This window comes from Tenrec ecaudatus, chromosome 17, assembly GCF_050624435.1.
Source record: "Tenrec ecaudatus isolate mTenEca1 chromosome 17, mTenEca1.hap1, whole genome shotgun sequence".
NCBI classification, from domain to species: domain Eukaryota; kingdom Metazoa; phylum Chordata; class Mammalia; order Afrosoricida; family Tenrecidae; genus Tenrec; species Tenrec ecaudatus.
This window is the reverse complement of record NC_134546.1, coordinates 1951923-1968765: the sequence shown is the minus strand read 5'-3', so window position 1 is coordinate 1968765 and position 16843 is coordinate 1951923. Positions and strand designations below refer to the sequence as shown.

General features: G+C 44.2%; 1 protein-coding gene across 1 annotated transcript in view; it reads left to right on the top strand.

Moving 5' to 3' along the window:
* Nucleotides 1–13679, top strand: part of PNPT1 (polyribonucleotide nucleotidyltransferase 1) — a 44798-nt gene extending 31119 nt beyond the window's left edge. Inside the window, exons 19-28 of the mRNA XM_075535204.1 lie at nucleotides 1239–1345; nucleotides 1739–1810; nucleotides 1901–1964; nucleotides 2301–2384; nucleotides 2803–2886; nucleotides 4020–4126; nucleotides 4208–4263; nucleotides 5319–5397; nucleotides 7795–7842; nucleotides 13274–13679. Of these exons, the coding sequence (XP_075391319.1) occupies nucleotides 1239–1345; nucleotides 1739–1810; nucleotides 1901–1964; nucleotides 2301–2384; nucleotides 2803–2886; nucleotides 4020–4126; nucleotides 4208–4263; nucleotides 5319–5397; nucleotides 7795–7842; nucleotides 13274–13489 (917 nt within the window). The 3' untranslated portion in view covers nucleotides 13490–13679. The remainder of the gene's footprint in view (nucleotides 1–1238; nucleotides 1346–1738; nucleotides 1811–1900; nucleotides 1965–2300; nucleotides 2385–2802; nucleotides 2887–4019; nucleotides 4127–4207; nucleotides 4264–5318; nucleotides 5398–7794; nucleotides 7843–13273) is intronic.
* Nucleotides 13680–16843: the final 3164 nt, after the last annotated feature.

The window sequence follows — 16843 nt, the reverse complement described above, 5'->3', positions numbered from 1 at the left end:
CAGGCATTTGTAGTCTGCCTTCCTTAAGTTATGCAGGGTGTCAACTACCAGTTCTAAGGTTCTGACCCACCAGCTGCTCCCCAGGTGAAAGACGAGGCTGTCCACCACAAAGGAAGCCAGAAGACGCACGCACATAGGGCTACAACGTCTGAGTCAACTCCCAGTTTGTGGTGCAAAGAAGTAATGGCTGGTGCGATGGCTTATTGGGGGGGGGGGGTAGAGAAGGGGAGGGGCTTGGGGAGCAAAGAACGAGTGCAGGAGTGGGGAGGGAGCACTAGAGCTGATTGTGTTATGTACAGACAGCACATTTTAAAAGCGATCTAACGAATAGGACATGTGAATACTAACTGTACCAAGAAAACCACGAGAGAGAAAAAGAAGAGAAACCGTATTTGACCAATCGTTAGCCTGGGTGAACAAGTTGTTGCTTACGGGGGTTGGAGTTTATGTCAGTGGTGGTGGAATACTTTGGAAAAGGATATCAATCATGGTTGTACAATGCCAAGAAGACCACAGTGACGCTGAATTATACAAGGAGACATTGTGGAATTGGAGGATGTTCTGTTGTGTATATTTTGCCCCAATTCAAATTTTTTAAGATAATAATTACATGAATAGCCATGACTACAAGGAAGAAGAAAATGTTCTGGAATTGAGTGTGGGGACAGTTGTACAGATCTTCTGGATGTGACTGACGTACTGAATTGTGTGGCATGTGGATGAAGTGTTAACAAACTTTATAAAATAACAGTTTTCTTCTAGAGTAAGTGTAAGCTGGGTGTATTTATTCCCGAGTGGTGACTGGGGTTTCGAACTGCAGACCTTCCAATCCCAGCTCCCAGTATCCCAGCAGCCTGCACGCTGCCGTCGTACAGCACGCTGACAGACGAAATTGAATGGTGGACTGATGGTGCATGAACCTTATGAATGTCCAGCCTTGCTCATGAGTTTGGGGTCAAGTCACAGGGCATAGGCTGGCAGAGCTAGTTGTACCATGCTCACCAGCAGGAACACCGCTTCCTGTGAGAGCTCCGTCCCGCGGGCCGCTTCATGGATTGTTTGCAGTACTTCCCAATGCATCCACATTAAAAAAGAAATTAACTAGTCAGATCATCTCCTAAGGCTTTTCTGACTCCACCACTGGTTGTCGATCTAGAGAGCACAGATGGTCAAAAGAAGGGTGTTCATGTGTGTTGGGTGAATGTGCACATTACATGCAGAGTTGTTCTTAATTACAGGGGTTCCAATTTCATCTGCTGTTGCGGGGGTAGCCGTGGGATTGGTCACCAAGACCACTGCTGAGAAGAGTGAAATAGAAGATTATCGCTTGCTGACAGATATCCTGGCAAGTGCAGTCGTTTTACCAGACATTCCGTGCTGAAGCTTAGACGTCCGTTACACGCATCCTATGTGTCAAAGAACGCTAGTGTCACTCCGGGGACACAGGTCCTTATCCCGTCCTCCCTGCATGTTTGCCGTGTTTTTTATGATCTTACACTGTAAAGATGCAACGTGGCTCACTCTCCGATGATCCTACGTTAGTGGTTATGCATTCTTGAGCGGAACCGTCATCTAGTATTACTGTTTCTGGTGAGAGCTGCAGCTTAGAAAGTCTCGGACTGGAAGACATCCGAGATCTGGGAGAGTTGTGTAGATGTCACTTGGTTTTCCTTTAGAGTGACTATGAGTAATTCTGTTTTTGCTCAAAACTGTATCTTAATCTTTTAAATTCCTGAAGGGAATCGAAGATTACAATGGTGACATGGATTTCAAAATAGCCGGCACAAACAAGGGGATAACCGCGCTGCAGGTACGTTTAAAGCCTGTTTTATTTTGTTTTGCAACCTTTAAGTCATGTCACACACAACTATTTATATCTTCCTTTGCCTTTTCCAATTAGGCTGATATTAAATTGCCTGGAATACCGATAAAAATTGTCATGGAGGCCATTCAGCTAGCATCAGGTAAGGCCGTGTGCGCAGCTCTGCGTGTGTTTGCTAGCCGCGGCCTGTTGCACGTGAGGGTGACTGTGAAGCAGTGCTGTGGACACGGGATCTCATGGACCTTCCCGTCGGTCAGAGAACTTAAGTTAATGCACACTGACTGACCACCATGACGGGAGATCAGTGCAAAGCTGACCTCAACAAACAAACTTGTACAGGACAAGTGCGGCAAGCTGTCACGGTCACTGGTGTTTGTAGAGCTTGCCTTGGCTCACGGGTTCAGTTTATTCCATGAAAACGAGGAATGCAGGTCACTTAATTTCTGTGGTTATATGTGTTGTTTTTTATCTGTTCTAGTTGCAAAGAAGGAAATCCTGCAGATAATGAACAAAACTATTTCCAAACCCCGGGCATCTAGAAAAGAAAACGGACCTGTTGTAGGTAATACGGATTGTGTCTAAGAGGGATGGTGGGATGACCACAGCTCGTATGCTTTCAGACCGCTGAGTTACAGCGTGCAGAATTGTATATCAATAAAACTGCTTTCTAAAAGCATTACTAATGTTGTGATGCTATAAATATGAATACAGGAAAACCGACTGGTTTTAAAATACTGTATTAAAAAAAGTTTTATTCCAGATTGCACGTGAAAATATTTTGAATATTATATCAATAAAAACTTTACATTTGAGAGGTTATTATTGGATTTTAGAGATTTTAAACCACCTGTTTGGTTGGTTTTTGTTTTTCATATTGAAATATTTATGCTTATGTCTGCTGAAATGAAACAATCTGGAGCACATGTTTAGAGTCATAAACGTATCTGGATTATTGATGCTTTGTCTGCGCTATGTTTCAGAAACTGTTCAAGTTCCCTTATCCAAACGATCAAAGTTTGTTGGACCAGGTGGCTATCATTTAAAAAAACTTCAGGCAGAAACAGGTAAAAGTTACATGAATTTTAGGTGTCGACTTTTGTGTTTGATTGTTAAAGCTGTTCCATGCAAGCGTGCTGGTGGCACCGTGGTTCCACATTGGGCTGGTAACCACAGGGCCAGCAGTTTGAAAGCACCCGTTAGTTGCTCTGTGGCAGAAAGAGGAGGCTTCTCCAGGCTCAGGACCTCATAGGGACTGATCTCTTCTGTCCTGCGGGGCCTCGTCTATTAGTTGGGATCAGCTCTATGGCACTGAGTTTCTTGTATTGCTTCAAAACTGTATCTGAGAAATGAAGGGGATGGGACATGGCTTTCCGGCACCTTGTCTGCCTGCCTCAAGTGCTGCCCGCAGGCTGCCCCACGCTGTAGTCTTCACGGAGCAGGCGCGTGGGGCTGCCAGAGTGGGCGTGGACCTGCACCCTCGGGGTTAGCCGTTGCACCTCCAGGTCTCCTTTTAATAAATCAGCAGATGGTTACCTTTAGCCATATTCAAGCAGGGTGCTCAAGAATTCATCTTTCTTGCTTTTTTTTAGCCAAACTGAAATTATCTAGAGTAATTTTCAGTTTGGAAGGATTATGCTTAATTATCTTTTAGTTTCCTTTGCTACTTTGAGTTAGGTCTATTTAGACTTTTCTTTAGAGTATATTAGAAAGGATATGTTTGTCTTTTCTGGAAGCGATCGGTGAGTTACCTGGCACTGTCATGGAGTTACGGTGAGAAGCAGGGTGGCTCTGGACAGTTCCTAAGACAGGATGGGGAAGGAAGCCCACGGGATCCCCTTCCCTGCCGTCTGTTTGCCAGGCTAATGCATGAGAGGGCGAAGGGGAGGGGCAGGAGGTTCTAGACCAGGTTTTGCTCATACTTCAGCCATCATTCCAGACGCTCCGGCATTAGTGTTGACTGTGGGCCTCGGGAACATTGGTTCCCTGGTGCATCCCCGGGAGGGCCTAGAGCAAGGTCACATACAGAGTGCACTTGCTGCTTAACAGAATCCTCTGTCCCTGCTGCCAACACTGACGGGACGCAGCACGACTGTGCCTGCTGCTCTCAGGTCCGCCCCGCTCCCACCTCCGCGCTTCAGATTCATCTCCAAAGGAGTGGTCGTTTAACTTTAAAGTGCTGCATTTATGTTTGTTCAAGGAGTAACTATTAGTCAGGTGGATGAAGAAACGTTTTCTGTATTTGCACCAACACCTGGTGCCATGCATGAAGCAAGAGACTACATCACGGAAATCTGCAAGGATGACGTAAGTACCGAGCTCAGGGCCCCTACCTTCCTCCGGCGGCTCTTTTCTTTGTGAATCTTATGCTGTGTTTTCCGCCTGCAGCAGGAGCAGCAGTTAGAATTTGGAGCGGTGTATACGGCCACAATAACGGAAATCAGGTAATCAGGCATAATCACTTGTTTTGTTGGTCAGGCAGATGCCGGGGCTCGAAGACTGCGCCACTCCTCGCTCTTTCCAGTAACGAGCTCACACCCCTGCTTCTCAGGGGCCTCTTTTTGTAGAAAGCAGGGTGGCATGGCAGGGAATTCTGTTCCCAGTGGCTCACAGGTGAGCCCTCTCGGTGCCTTCCCCCACCTGCTTACCAGACCCATCCCCAGAACGACGGTCCTTCGGTATCAGCCAAGCAATCACGTTGACATGTGACCCTTCACCTTTTAACAACGCCCAAGGATATCATCCTTTCTCCACCCCGGCTGTGTCCGATTTGTATGCATACTGCCTCCTGCTAATGTTCCTCGGCCAGCTTTCTCCAGGTCTCCCCAGAAACAGGTTTCCCATATGGAGCATATAATTCCTTACAAGTGACAGTAACCAAGGTAACCATTCAACCGAGCGTGCCTGAGTCACCCCTCCCCCAGGGTCCGAAGTCAGTCTCACGCTCTTACCTGTGCTTTAGCAGAGACCGCCCTCCAAAATGGGCCTGTGGCCGCAAGCACGTGGCATCCAGGACGAGGCTTTATCACGTCAGGGCTGGGGGCCATTCCAGGGAATTCAGCATCATGACAAAGCCAGAAATCTTGTGAGGCTTAACTAACACGTGTCACAGACATGATGCGAGCGGGTCCCGTTGGAGAAAAGGCTGCTGTGATCTGGCCCAACACCGCGGGTTACCAGATCCTGCAGCTGAGTGACAGGCCGCCCTGCGAGGCCACCTGTAAGGGGGGGTGGTGTTAATTAGAAAACAGGAAAATCTCCATCACTTGGGGAAATGTGAGGGTGAGATCACAGTGGAGGAATGTTATCCTGAAAGCCTTTTCCGTTCCTTTGTTCTTTGATCCACAAGTATTCACGTGGTGGGGGTAGATCATAGAGTTTATAGTTAAAAACATACTGATAAGAAGGGGTTTTTTTCTTCTCAGAAAACGTGTTTGATTTTCAGTGCAGGTGCAACTGCTTAATGTTTTAACCAGGCTTCTTTATTTCCTCTTTGTAGAGATTCTGGGGTGATGGTAAAACTGTATCCAAATATGACTGCCGTTTTACTCCATAACACACAACTTGATCAGCGAAAGGTAAAAAGAAACATTCGAGGGGAAGGGAGGAAAGGAAGCAAAAGAAAGAAAAGGGCACATTGAATTCTGTTTGTAACTGCTTTAAAGTCACCACACTGACATCACCTAGGGTAGTGGGGCTACACAGAAAGTCGCAAGTGTCAGGGACGCTGCCAGCAGAAGCAGCTACGTTTTCACCGCGGCAGTTGTGGACTAAAAAGAAATAAGTGTTTTCAGCGGGAACTACATAGCGTTGGTAAGTGTCCTGCTCTAGCCCTCTCCCAATTTCCTTCAGTCATTCGCCAGATAATTCTCAGAATGTTTTGGGTGTTTTTACTCTTTGTTGCAGTTTATACATTTCAAAGACGAAGCACATAAGACTATGTAAGAAAATTGTATGAGACGGAGTCTACACCATCTCTGAGAATGCAGTAGAAAGCCTTACAGAATAGATCAGTAGTACTTTCTGGCCCAGGAGTAAAGCAGTGCATGCCACGCAGGGCCGGAAGGAACTAGAAACGGACGGGTTCTTTACATGGAGATTGACACATGCAGTAAGTTGAGCCGTAAGAGACGAGCACTCAGTAACTCACAGTGAGGCACTGGGTTTATTACATGAACTAGGGAGAGTTATAAGGGGCTGCTGCACAATCACAGAAGCCCTTGTGAAACCAAAATGTCGGTGTGGCTGTGCTTTCCTGCCATTCCCTGCATCGAGCTGTGTGTGCTCCCCTCTTTTGCCTGCCGCGCATTTGTGCCGTGTGCACATGACACTCTGGCATCAGCAAGGCAGGATCAGGTGGTGGGCCCGGGTTCCCCAAGGACAGCCCGGCTACCTTCACCAAGGAGTCCTGGGGGCGACGCCCCTGCCTTTGCTCCCCGAGGTGGCTCGCAGTTTTCTACAGGCGCCTTCACAATGAGCCCCGTGATCATGCTTGCCCTTTTGAGAAAAGTCTGTCATGGTTAATCCCTTTGAGATCAAAAAAGCAGTCACCAGTACCTTCCGGCTGCCCTGACAGCAGAGAGAGCTCCTTGGAAGCCACTCTCGGTTGGACATGGTTCTGGAAGGCGCCCTAAGAAGACTGCGACGTGTTTTGCTGAGAGAATTAAGTGCCGCCATGCGCTGCGCAGAGACACGTGTCCATGTGGTCTGTTGGGGATGAAGTTGCACATGTACGGACGGGCATCCTAGTAGCCATGCTATTTTGCTTACCCTCCTATAAAGCAATATGAAGAAAGAGGATCAGCAAAGAACATGAGTTCGCAAGCCCTTTTTTTAAAAAAAGCCAACCAAGAAACAATAATACGCACTATCACCAACCGTTTATATAAAAGCAAATAAAACAAAATACTTTTTTTTCCCCTCAACTTTCAGATCCTCAAAAATTCCCAGTGTGGTTAAGAAATAGGTGGGAGTGGCGTTAGATATTCTCATCACAGTTGAGGGGAGTATAAGTTAGAATAAAGTTTTTGGAGGACATTTATTTGATTATATTTAGACCTAGAAATGCCATCCAGCAGGCTGTGCTGTAAGAGAAGAATTAGAATTAATTAGAATGGACAGAAGAACATTGCAATTCATTTTTCTCAGCTTTTTCTTGGGAAGACCAGTGCCCCTACCACAACCCTGGTGTAAATACTGTCGTGAGCAGCCATAAAGTTTCTTGCAGACTCACCACTCATTAATGTTTGTAGAACTAATGAAATGACCACCTGGGGTGCTGGCTAAACAAATTACCCAATTTGAATATCACCTATAGTGCTTCATTATTTTAGATTAAAACATGACTGCAATTTAATAAGCCATGAAACCAAACCCACTGCCTCAGGCAGTGCTGACGTCTGGAAGCCCCACGTGCCCTCCTCTTGGTTCTCAAGGCTCAATGGAGGCTGATACCCTCACCTTGCTCCCAAGGAGGGGGTCGTGGGTTTCAGCCTTCAGCCTGGCTGTCAGCGGTCCACCATTTGCCCAGCAGTACGTCCCAGCTTCTTTCGATCAGGTTTCTGAAGCTGTGTGTGCATCTTCAAGGGAACTGAGCGCCTCGGCTTTCCCCCAGAATAGCTGGTAGGTTTGAACCTCCAACCTTGCTGTTGATTGTTCACCCCTTATGCCCCAGTGCCCCCAGGGGGCCTCTGGAACAGAATAGTGAGTGACAGATCCGCACATTACAAAAGAGCAGGCACAATGAGGTCTGCCTTCTTCAATGGAACACACACGAGACACTCTGCAAGGGTTGCTCACTGGGGTGGTGAGCAGTTTTCTAAAAATGTAGTGGGTATAGATTATATTTACTTGTAAATACTTCTGTATTGTTTACATCTTCACAACGAACAGATGTCCTCATCAGAAAAGTCAAGGCTGTCGTGAGTATTTGCTGTGTCCTTGCCATTACTAATGCAGGGCACGTTCTCTTTCAGATTCGACATCCCACTGCTCTGGGACTAGAAGTTGGCCAGGAGATTCAGGTACCTGTGCTTACCCTGTCACCTGAGTGTCGTAAACGCTGACCTGCAGGAACAGAGTGGTGTTCACATGCGGTGCTTCCGTTAGCCTTCGAGCAGGCTACATGGTCAGCAGTGGGACGGACCACCAGGCATTCTCCCCTACAGGCCCCTCTCAGCAGCATTGCCTCAGTGGCAGTGAGTTTGAGGCATTTGGTTGTTTGCGTGTTTGTTTCGCCCTAAGCCATAGGGCCTAAGGTGGCTTATGCAGACTCATTTGTGAGTTAAGACAATTATTTTCCTCAGGGAGCTTGCAGGTTAGTTAGAACCAGTAATTAACTTTAGAACTCTTAAAAATACGCATGTATTTTTACTATTTTCTGCTTTCTTTGTGATTGAGAGGTTTTTCTCTGTTTTATCATTGTTGGGGTTTTTTATTGTTTTTGTTTTGTATGAGTTTCTAGATATAAAAGCCAGGTTAGGTAAAGCAAGGAGACAGTAACAGGATGAATAATTAATTCCCTAGGCGCATGGGAGGGGAGGTTGAGGGGAAATGGAGAGCTAACAACAATGAGTCTGAGTGTGTTAGGCCAGGGTGGTGAAAGAAACAAACTCAGAGACACTCATACATGTGGAAGGAAATGCTTTATATCAAGAAGTAATTATGTATCAGGTAAGCAGCCCAGCCCAGTCCAGATCAAATCGATACACCCAATATTAGTCCGTAAGTCCCTCTTCAGACTCACGCAGCCACATGCAGTGGTGCAGAATGCAGGCGATGGGTGCTAAGTCTTCTGGATCCAATGGTGGTGGACACATCACAGGGCTTGTGCAGGTCTCAGTGGCTGTAGACATGCAGGTGAAGGCAAAGACAGTGGCCCACCTCCAGAGAGCCATTTACTTCAGTGGTACTTCCAAATGAGGTCATCAACCTGCCACCTGATTGATAGGCTAAACCTACCCCTACATTTCAAGTTGACAGGAAATTATGTAACTGCCACAAGAAAGAAGAAAATGTGAGATTGATTTTGGTGATGACTGTACAGCTATTTTTAATACAATTGAACTATTAAGTTGTATGATATGTGAATGATAATGCCAATAGAACTATTAAAATAAATCAGTAATATATACAGGCCAGTGATAGTTACATAGAGACGGTGATTGGAGATAATACATAAGAATGGTGATACAGTTATTTGCTTTTTTTAAAGTTTTGTTTTACATACTTCACATGTCAAACAATTTAGTCATTCAATCATATTAAGATTTGTGCAATTTCAGAACCTCTTGTACTACTTGTTGTCAGTGCCTCAGTACCCCATCCTCCTCTGCCACTCCCCTAGACAATTATCAGTCTAGTACTGTCTCTGCAGATGTACCAGTCCTGTTTGTCATATACAAAAAGCATGCAAACATACACAGGAAGAAAAGATAAAAACAATGACTACACAAGATGAAAATATTAAACACTGAATCAACTTTATGAGCTAGTCAGGGTGCGATGTAGCAACGATGAAAAATACAACTTTCCTCTAGTTCCTAAATGCTTCCTCTACCCCCACCCCCCACCCCCACTATCATGATCCCAATTCTACTTTGCAAGTCTGGCTAGACCAGAGGATGTACATTGGTACAGATAGGAACTGGAAACAGGGAATCCAGGGTGGATGATACTTCGGGACCAGTGGTGTGAGTGGCCATACTGGGAGGGTGGAGAGAGAGTGGGTTGGAAAGGGGGAACCGACTACAAGGATCTGCATGTGACCGCCCTGGGGGACAGACAGCAGAAAAGGGGGTGAAGAGAGACATCGACAGGGCAAGATATGACAAAATAATAATTTATAAATTATAAAGGGTTCGTGGGGGAGCGGGGAGAGAGGGGAAAAATTGAACTGATGCCAGGGGCTTAGGTGGAGAGCAAAGGTTTTGAGAATGATGAGGGCAATGAATGTACAAATGTGCTTTACACAATTGATGTATGTGTGGATTGTGAATGAGCCCCTAATAAAACGATTTTTTTAATGGGCCAGTAGGGAGATCAAATGATAAGGTACATCTGCTCTAATCGATTTCACAACGCTTTCTGGTAGCAAAGACATTCGCAATCCTAGCCTATGGTCAGGGGGGATTCACCAGAGGTTTAATCTGTGTGGCTCCCTGCCAATAGATTTTGGATTTCCACCGTCACCCACAGCCTCCTGCAAACTGGTTGTTCAGAATTTAAGCTCTGCTACCATTCCTTCCTTCAGATTTGGATTTTATTCTTTACAGTCCTTGGGTCACGCAGACTGATGTGCTTCTTCATGTGGACTTAGTTGACTCATTACATGCTGCTTGTTTTAAGGCAAGCTTTTAAGACCGCAGACACTATTCTTTGTGATAGCCGAAGACAATCTGCTTTCTTCAGTACACTTTGCTATAGCACCCAAAAGTTCAGCGAGCTCTGCATGAGGACAAGCCTGTCAGTTGTTCTGTTTTTGAAACCTCAACTTCTTTTCCAACTTTGTTGAAGACCCTGAGTGTCATATTTGAGTTGAGCCTTAACTGTTTTCCACTACTTGACGCTCAAAGTTTTTGAGCTTGATAAAAGCCATGTTGTTCGGGTCTAGAATTCTGGTAGTATTTGATCTTCTTCTGCGTGGATGAAAGAAGGCATTGCCAGTCTGGGCTTTGTTGTTTCACTTTGTTTTGTTGCTGTATCACTCTGTTCCCATTATACCTAATCCCCAGGACCCGAGTAATTATTATACCTAATCCCCAGGACCCGAGTAATGATTATACCTAATCCCCAGGACCCAAGTAATGATTATACCTAATCCCCAGGACCTGAGTAATATTATACCTAATCCCCAGGACCTGAGTAATGATTATACCTAATCCCCAGGACCTGAGTAATGATTATACCTAATCCCCAGGACCCGAGTAATGATTATACCTAATCCCCAGGACCCAAGTAATTATTATACCTAATCCCCAGGACCTGAGTAATGATTATACCTAATCCCCAGGACCTGAGTAATGATTATACCTAATCCCCAGGACCTGAGTAATATTATACCTAATCCCCAGGACCTGAGTAATGATTATACCTAATCCCCAGGACCTGAGTAATATTATACCTAATCCCCAGGACCTGAGTAATTATTATACCTAATCCTCAGGACCTGAGTAATATTATACCTAATCCCCAGGACCTGAGTAATATTATACCTAATCCCCAGGACCTGAGTAATGAGTATACCTAATCCCCAGGACCCGAGTAATTATTATACCTAATCCCCAGGACCTGAGTAATGAGTATACCTAATCCCCAGGACCCGAGTAATTATTATACCTAATCCCCAGGACCTGAGTAATGATTATACCTAATCCCCAGGACCCGAGTAATTTTTATACCTAATCCCCAGGACCCGAGTAATTATTATTACCTAATCCCCAGGACCCGAGTAATGATTATACCTAATCCCCAGGACCTGAGTAATGATTATACCTAATCCCCAGGACCCGAGTAATTTTTATACCTAATCCCCAGGACCTGAGTAATGATTATACCTAATCCCCAGGACCTGAGTAATTATTATACCTAATCCCCAGGACCTGAGTAATGATTATACCTAATCCCCAGGACCTGAGTAATGATTATACCTAATCCCCAGGACCTGAGTAATTATTATACCTAATCCCCAGGACCTGAGTAATATTATACCTAATCCCCAGGACCTGAGTAATGATTATACCTAATCCCCAGGACCTGAGTAATAATATACCTAATCCCCAGGACCTGAGTAATGATTATACCTAATCCCCAGGACCTGAGTAATGATTATACCTAATCCCCAGGACCTGAGTAATGATTATACCTAATCCCCAGGACTGAGTAATAATATACCTAATCCCCAGGACCTGAGTAATTATTATACCTAATCCCCAGGACCTGAGTAATATTATACCTAATCCCCAGGACCTGAGTAATGATTATACCTAATCCCCAGGACCTGAGTAATAATATACCTAATCCCCAGGACCTGAGTAATGATTATACCTAATCCCCAGGACCCGAGTAATGATTATACCTAATCCCCAGGACCTGAGTAATGATTATACCTAATCCCCAGGACCTGAGTAATGATTATACCTAATCCCCAGGACCCGAGTAATTATTATACCTAATCCCCAGGACCTGAGTAATGATTATACCTAATCCCCAGGACCCGAGTAATTTTTATACCTAATCCCCAGGACCTGAGTAATGATTATACCTAATCCCCAGGACCTGAGTAATTTTTATACCTAATCCCCAGGACCTGAGTAATTATTATACCTAATCCCCAGGACCTGAGTAATGATTATACCTAATCCCCAGGACCCGAGTAATTTTTATACCTAATCCCCAGGACCTGAGTAATGATTATACCTAATCCCCAGGACCCGAGTAATTTTTATACCTAATCCCCAGGACCTGAGTAATGATTATACCTAATCCCCAGGACCCGAGTAATGATTATACCTAATCCCCAGGACCCGAGTAATTTTTATACCTAATCCCCAGGACCTGAGTAATGATTATACCTAATCCCCAGGACCTGAGTAATTTTTATACCTAATCCCCAGGACCTGAGTAATTTTTATACCTAATCCCCAGGACCTGAGTAATTAGGACCTCGAGTTTACTTCCAGTCTACAGTCCTCTTACTCACGTAGCCTTTGGGGAATGGTGGAAGTAAGACCTCTCTGGGGAAGGTTGTTTTAGTTAGGTTAGTTTGTTTTCAATATCAGAAGGGACATAATACCTGCATTTTCCCTCTCTCTTTCTTCAAGGTCAAGGTAAATAAACTCTGGTAGCGTGGTGCTTTGAGGCGTTAGTGAAGCGCTGAGTGAGCTACAGCACAATCCTGTTGTCGCTGAAGCACAGTTAGATAGTCCTTGTCTGAGACCACTCACCCTGGCTTTGCTTTCCCAGTACAAGGACACTAGGCCCCACGACCTCACCCTGTATTTGCTTCTAAGAACTTTACGGGTTTCCTGGTCACATTTAGGTAACCTTTGATAGGTTTCCAGTTGGTGGTTGTGCGCCACAAGGCCTGAGGAGCACCCCAAGTGGTGAAGATGAGTCCACACAAGATTAGAATGGGGTGACTGAAATGGCACTCGGGCGGTTCTTTTTTTTCCCCATAATTATTAACTTGACCAAATTATAGTTACTAAGCATATAATTCCATGGAGCTATATTTTCCGTGACCAAGTAGAAACCTAAACCATTGCCTTATATAACAAGACACCAATTGTCAGTCAGTTCTGACACATGGAACTTGTGGGTGCAGTAGAACTGCTCGCTAAGAATTCGGAAGCAGCTCAAGAGCCGTGGATCTTTCTCTTGCAGATTGCCACCTTTCGATTTAGGTGTTAACCACTGTGCTGTAACTGTACAAGTGACTCTATTTCTGTCGCACAGGTGAAGTACTTCGGGCGTGACCCGGCTGACGGAAGAATGAGGCTTTCTCGTAAAGTGCTTCAGTCTCCAGCTACGTCTGTCGTTAGAACTCTGAATGACAGAAGCAGCGTTGTCATGGGCGAGCCTCCAACTCCTCTCCGTGACCCCTGCAGAGAGATCTCGGATGGAATCCTAGACGGCAAACGTTCAGGAGTATCTGCTAATGTGGATGGATAGAGTGCAAAACAGATACTATATATAGTAATCTGTACTTACTATATGTAGTATACTGATACATGTAGTATAACTACTCCAATTCCTTTGTACTAAAAACTCATTCGTGTGTGCCATTTTGCTTACTTCAAAGAGTAATTCATTATCTTCATATACATGGTAAATCAATAAATATTTATTATTAAAAGTCAAACATTTAAATACATCTTAAGGAAGAATACCCTTTAGTACTAAGTAGCTACCCGATAAACTTCAAACAATAGATTGCATTTGCTACTGGAGGGGATCTCTCTCATTGCAGGAGCAATGGCAGCTTTCCTGTTGGCGTCTGGTAGCTCACTTCTTTGCCCACCTACTTTCCTTACATACAAATATCTTACAAACTGGAACTTGCCATTTTCAAAGGTAGTACTTATTTTTTAAGAAGTATATATAATTAGGAATTGAGGGAGCTAGTTTGACCACATTTTTAATAATATGAAACCTTTCAAATTAATCGCAAAGGCATAAACATAGTGGAGTAAATATTAAAAATAGAACCTATGTAAAAATGATGTAGCAAACATTTTTTAATTTGCCTAAATATGTGAATAATTGATTCATCAGACGAAAACTGGGTTATTTTCTGAGTATAAATATTACAAAAGGTAAAATATATATTACAAAAGGAGAGAGCAATTATGATTTTCAGTTAACAGATCTTTGAAAATAGTCACAAAAGTTGTTGTTGTAACTAGTAGTAATATCTATATGATGCTTATTCCCATCTAAAATATATTAAGTTCAGAAAAGTAAATGGCACCTAAAAGCCAATAATTTAAAAATGTGTAACCTGCTTACAAATCTTATGTTTGTACATTCAAGACTTGGAGTTTACTAATTCATGATGGTAAATATTGGTCTGAGCAAACCAAAACCAAACTCACTGCTATGAATTAAATTTCAGCTCCTAGTGACCCTGCAGGACAGGGTAGAACGGCTCCTGTGGATTTCTGAGATTGTCGGTCTTGAAGGGGTCGAAACCTCATCTTCCTCCCACAAAGCTGCTGTTTGAACCGTTGACCTTGAATTAGCAGCCCCATGTGAAATCCACTAGATCACCAGGAATCTGACCCAAGATTTAAAAATATATGTCCAAGAAAGCTTCAGAAAAATTCCTTTCTCCTGTTTTCCATGAACCGTTTGAAGGTTGCCCCCCACCACCTGTATCTAATAACAACATGAATTGATTATCTCTTAGGAGTTAGATAGCATATTAGGCAACCTGAATACACTGTGAAATATAGAAGGTAATTATATTTAATTGCATCTAATTTGAACGTGAGAGATTGTTGTTCTATTTAATAACAGTCACTGAAAGAAAAAATCTCACTCTAGGTTTCTTTTCAAGATATCTCTGTAAAGGTAGTTTCACTGAAACGGTGTGCTTTATACATCTCCCAAGTCTTTCTGTTTCAAAGAGTCGCAGCTACTAGTCTTCATGGCACATGAAGCCAGTCCTGACACAGCCTGTGGGGACCCGTGTTGTGATTGCCAGGAAGGCATCCCAACTCATGGCCACCAAGTGTGCAGTGTGAGGACTGCTCTTGGGTGTTCAAGGCGCTGGCCTTTCCGAAGCAGATCACCAGGGCTGACAGCTACGATGTCTCTGGGTAGCTCTGAACCGCCAAGCTTCCATTAATAATCCAGCACTTAATCAGTGGGGCCACACAGGGACTTTGGTAGAGACTGGCAGAGCTGCCAGGGAAAGTACAGTTCATTGGCCACCAAGCCAACAAACACCATTTACTGTTGAGTCAGCTCTGACTTGTGCACCCCACGTGTCAGACTAGAATTTTGCCCCATAGCTGATTACATCACCAAATCTTCAGGCTCCTTGTAGTCACCTTCTGAGACAGCAGCCAAGCCTGTGAGCCTTTTGTGTCACCGAGAGGCTGCTTTTGCCCTGGTCCTCTGAAACTCAGGTCCAACATGTAGTCTGAACTGTACTATGCTTGTCTTCCTTCCTGCTCTCCAATGAAGATTTTCTCTGAATGCTGTTCTCTGTTAAAAGCTCAAATTTAAATAATGGTAACTCTAATTAAACACCTATCTACGGTGGTTAATTCAGTGCAGGAACTTACAAGACTTTTTCCGTCCAATGCTTTGTTACTGACAAACTGCCTCATAAATTATTATTTTGCCTTTTATATAGTCACTTCCTTATTTCTAGAGTATCATGTTTCCGGATCTAAGCATGAATATCAGTATCTGTATTAGTTCAGTTCAGCCATTGATAGCTATGCAGTATTTATTGTGTGCGAGGCACTGCTCTGTAGACAGAATCCATCCGTAACCTACGTTCCAGTGGAGCGGAGCTGATGGCAAACAAGTGTCCACAGATCAGGAAGTTAGCTAAGGAGGCAAAGTAGCAAAGAAGAGTTACTTTTTTAGATTAAAAAATCGATAAATAAAATAATCATCCTCTGTACAGATAGCACCTCGGGCAGACTTTAGCCAAACTGAGGGAGGAAGCACACAGATACTGAGAAAGTGTCAGATAGAGGGACTAAGACCTTCATTTTTACTTAGTGTGTTTCCAATAGAGAACCGCAGTACCATTGTATAGAACTCCCTTAGCCCTTTGCTCTATCACATTGTATCTGTTCTTCACCAACCTTAGGGAGCAGCTTTTTATTTTCAAATGTACCCAGTGGGAGGTGGCCAGTCCAAGATAAGATTTTGAAAACATTTAATCAAGCAACATGATGCTTAGTTATTTTCCAGGAAAGAAAAAGACACTGGAATCCCCGGGAAGTTAGTAGGCTCTTCTGTAAAATCCCAGGCTCATGAGAGTTGAAACCAGGATGGTAGGCAATGAGAACAGCAGTTTTAGTTAGACATCAGGTGGTATGGTACCAGCCAACGCTGACTGCCACCACCACTGCTGTTGTGCACTTCCACATGTGTCGTGTGTCAGTTATCACAGAAACCAAGTCACACTCCCTGCTGTGTATAGAACCAGGATTTTCATGTCATCTGAAACTAAGGCATTTTTCCTTCTGTTATTCCATGCTTTCAAGTTGGTTCCAATTGGTAGCAGCGCTGTGCCCAACAGAGTGAAATGCTGCTCAATCCTGGGCCACCCTCACAATTGTCAGGGCATTTTGCAGCTGCCAGCCCATCGAGTTGAGGGCTTTCCTTTGTTCACTGACCCTCTACCGGCATGATGTCCTTTCCCCAGGGCCTGGTCTCTTGCCAGATGCCCAAAGGAGGGGAGCAAAATATCCTTGCTTCCAAGGAGCAAGCTGGCTACTTCCCACAGAGATTTGTTTGCTTTTCTGGCACTCGGTACCTTCAGTATTCTTAACCAACACT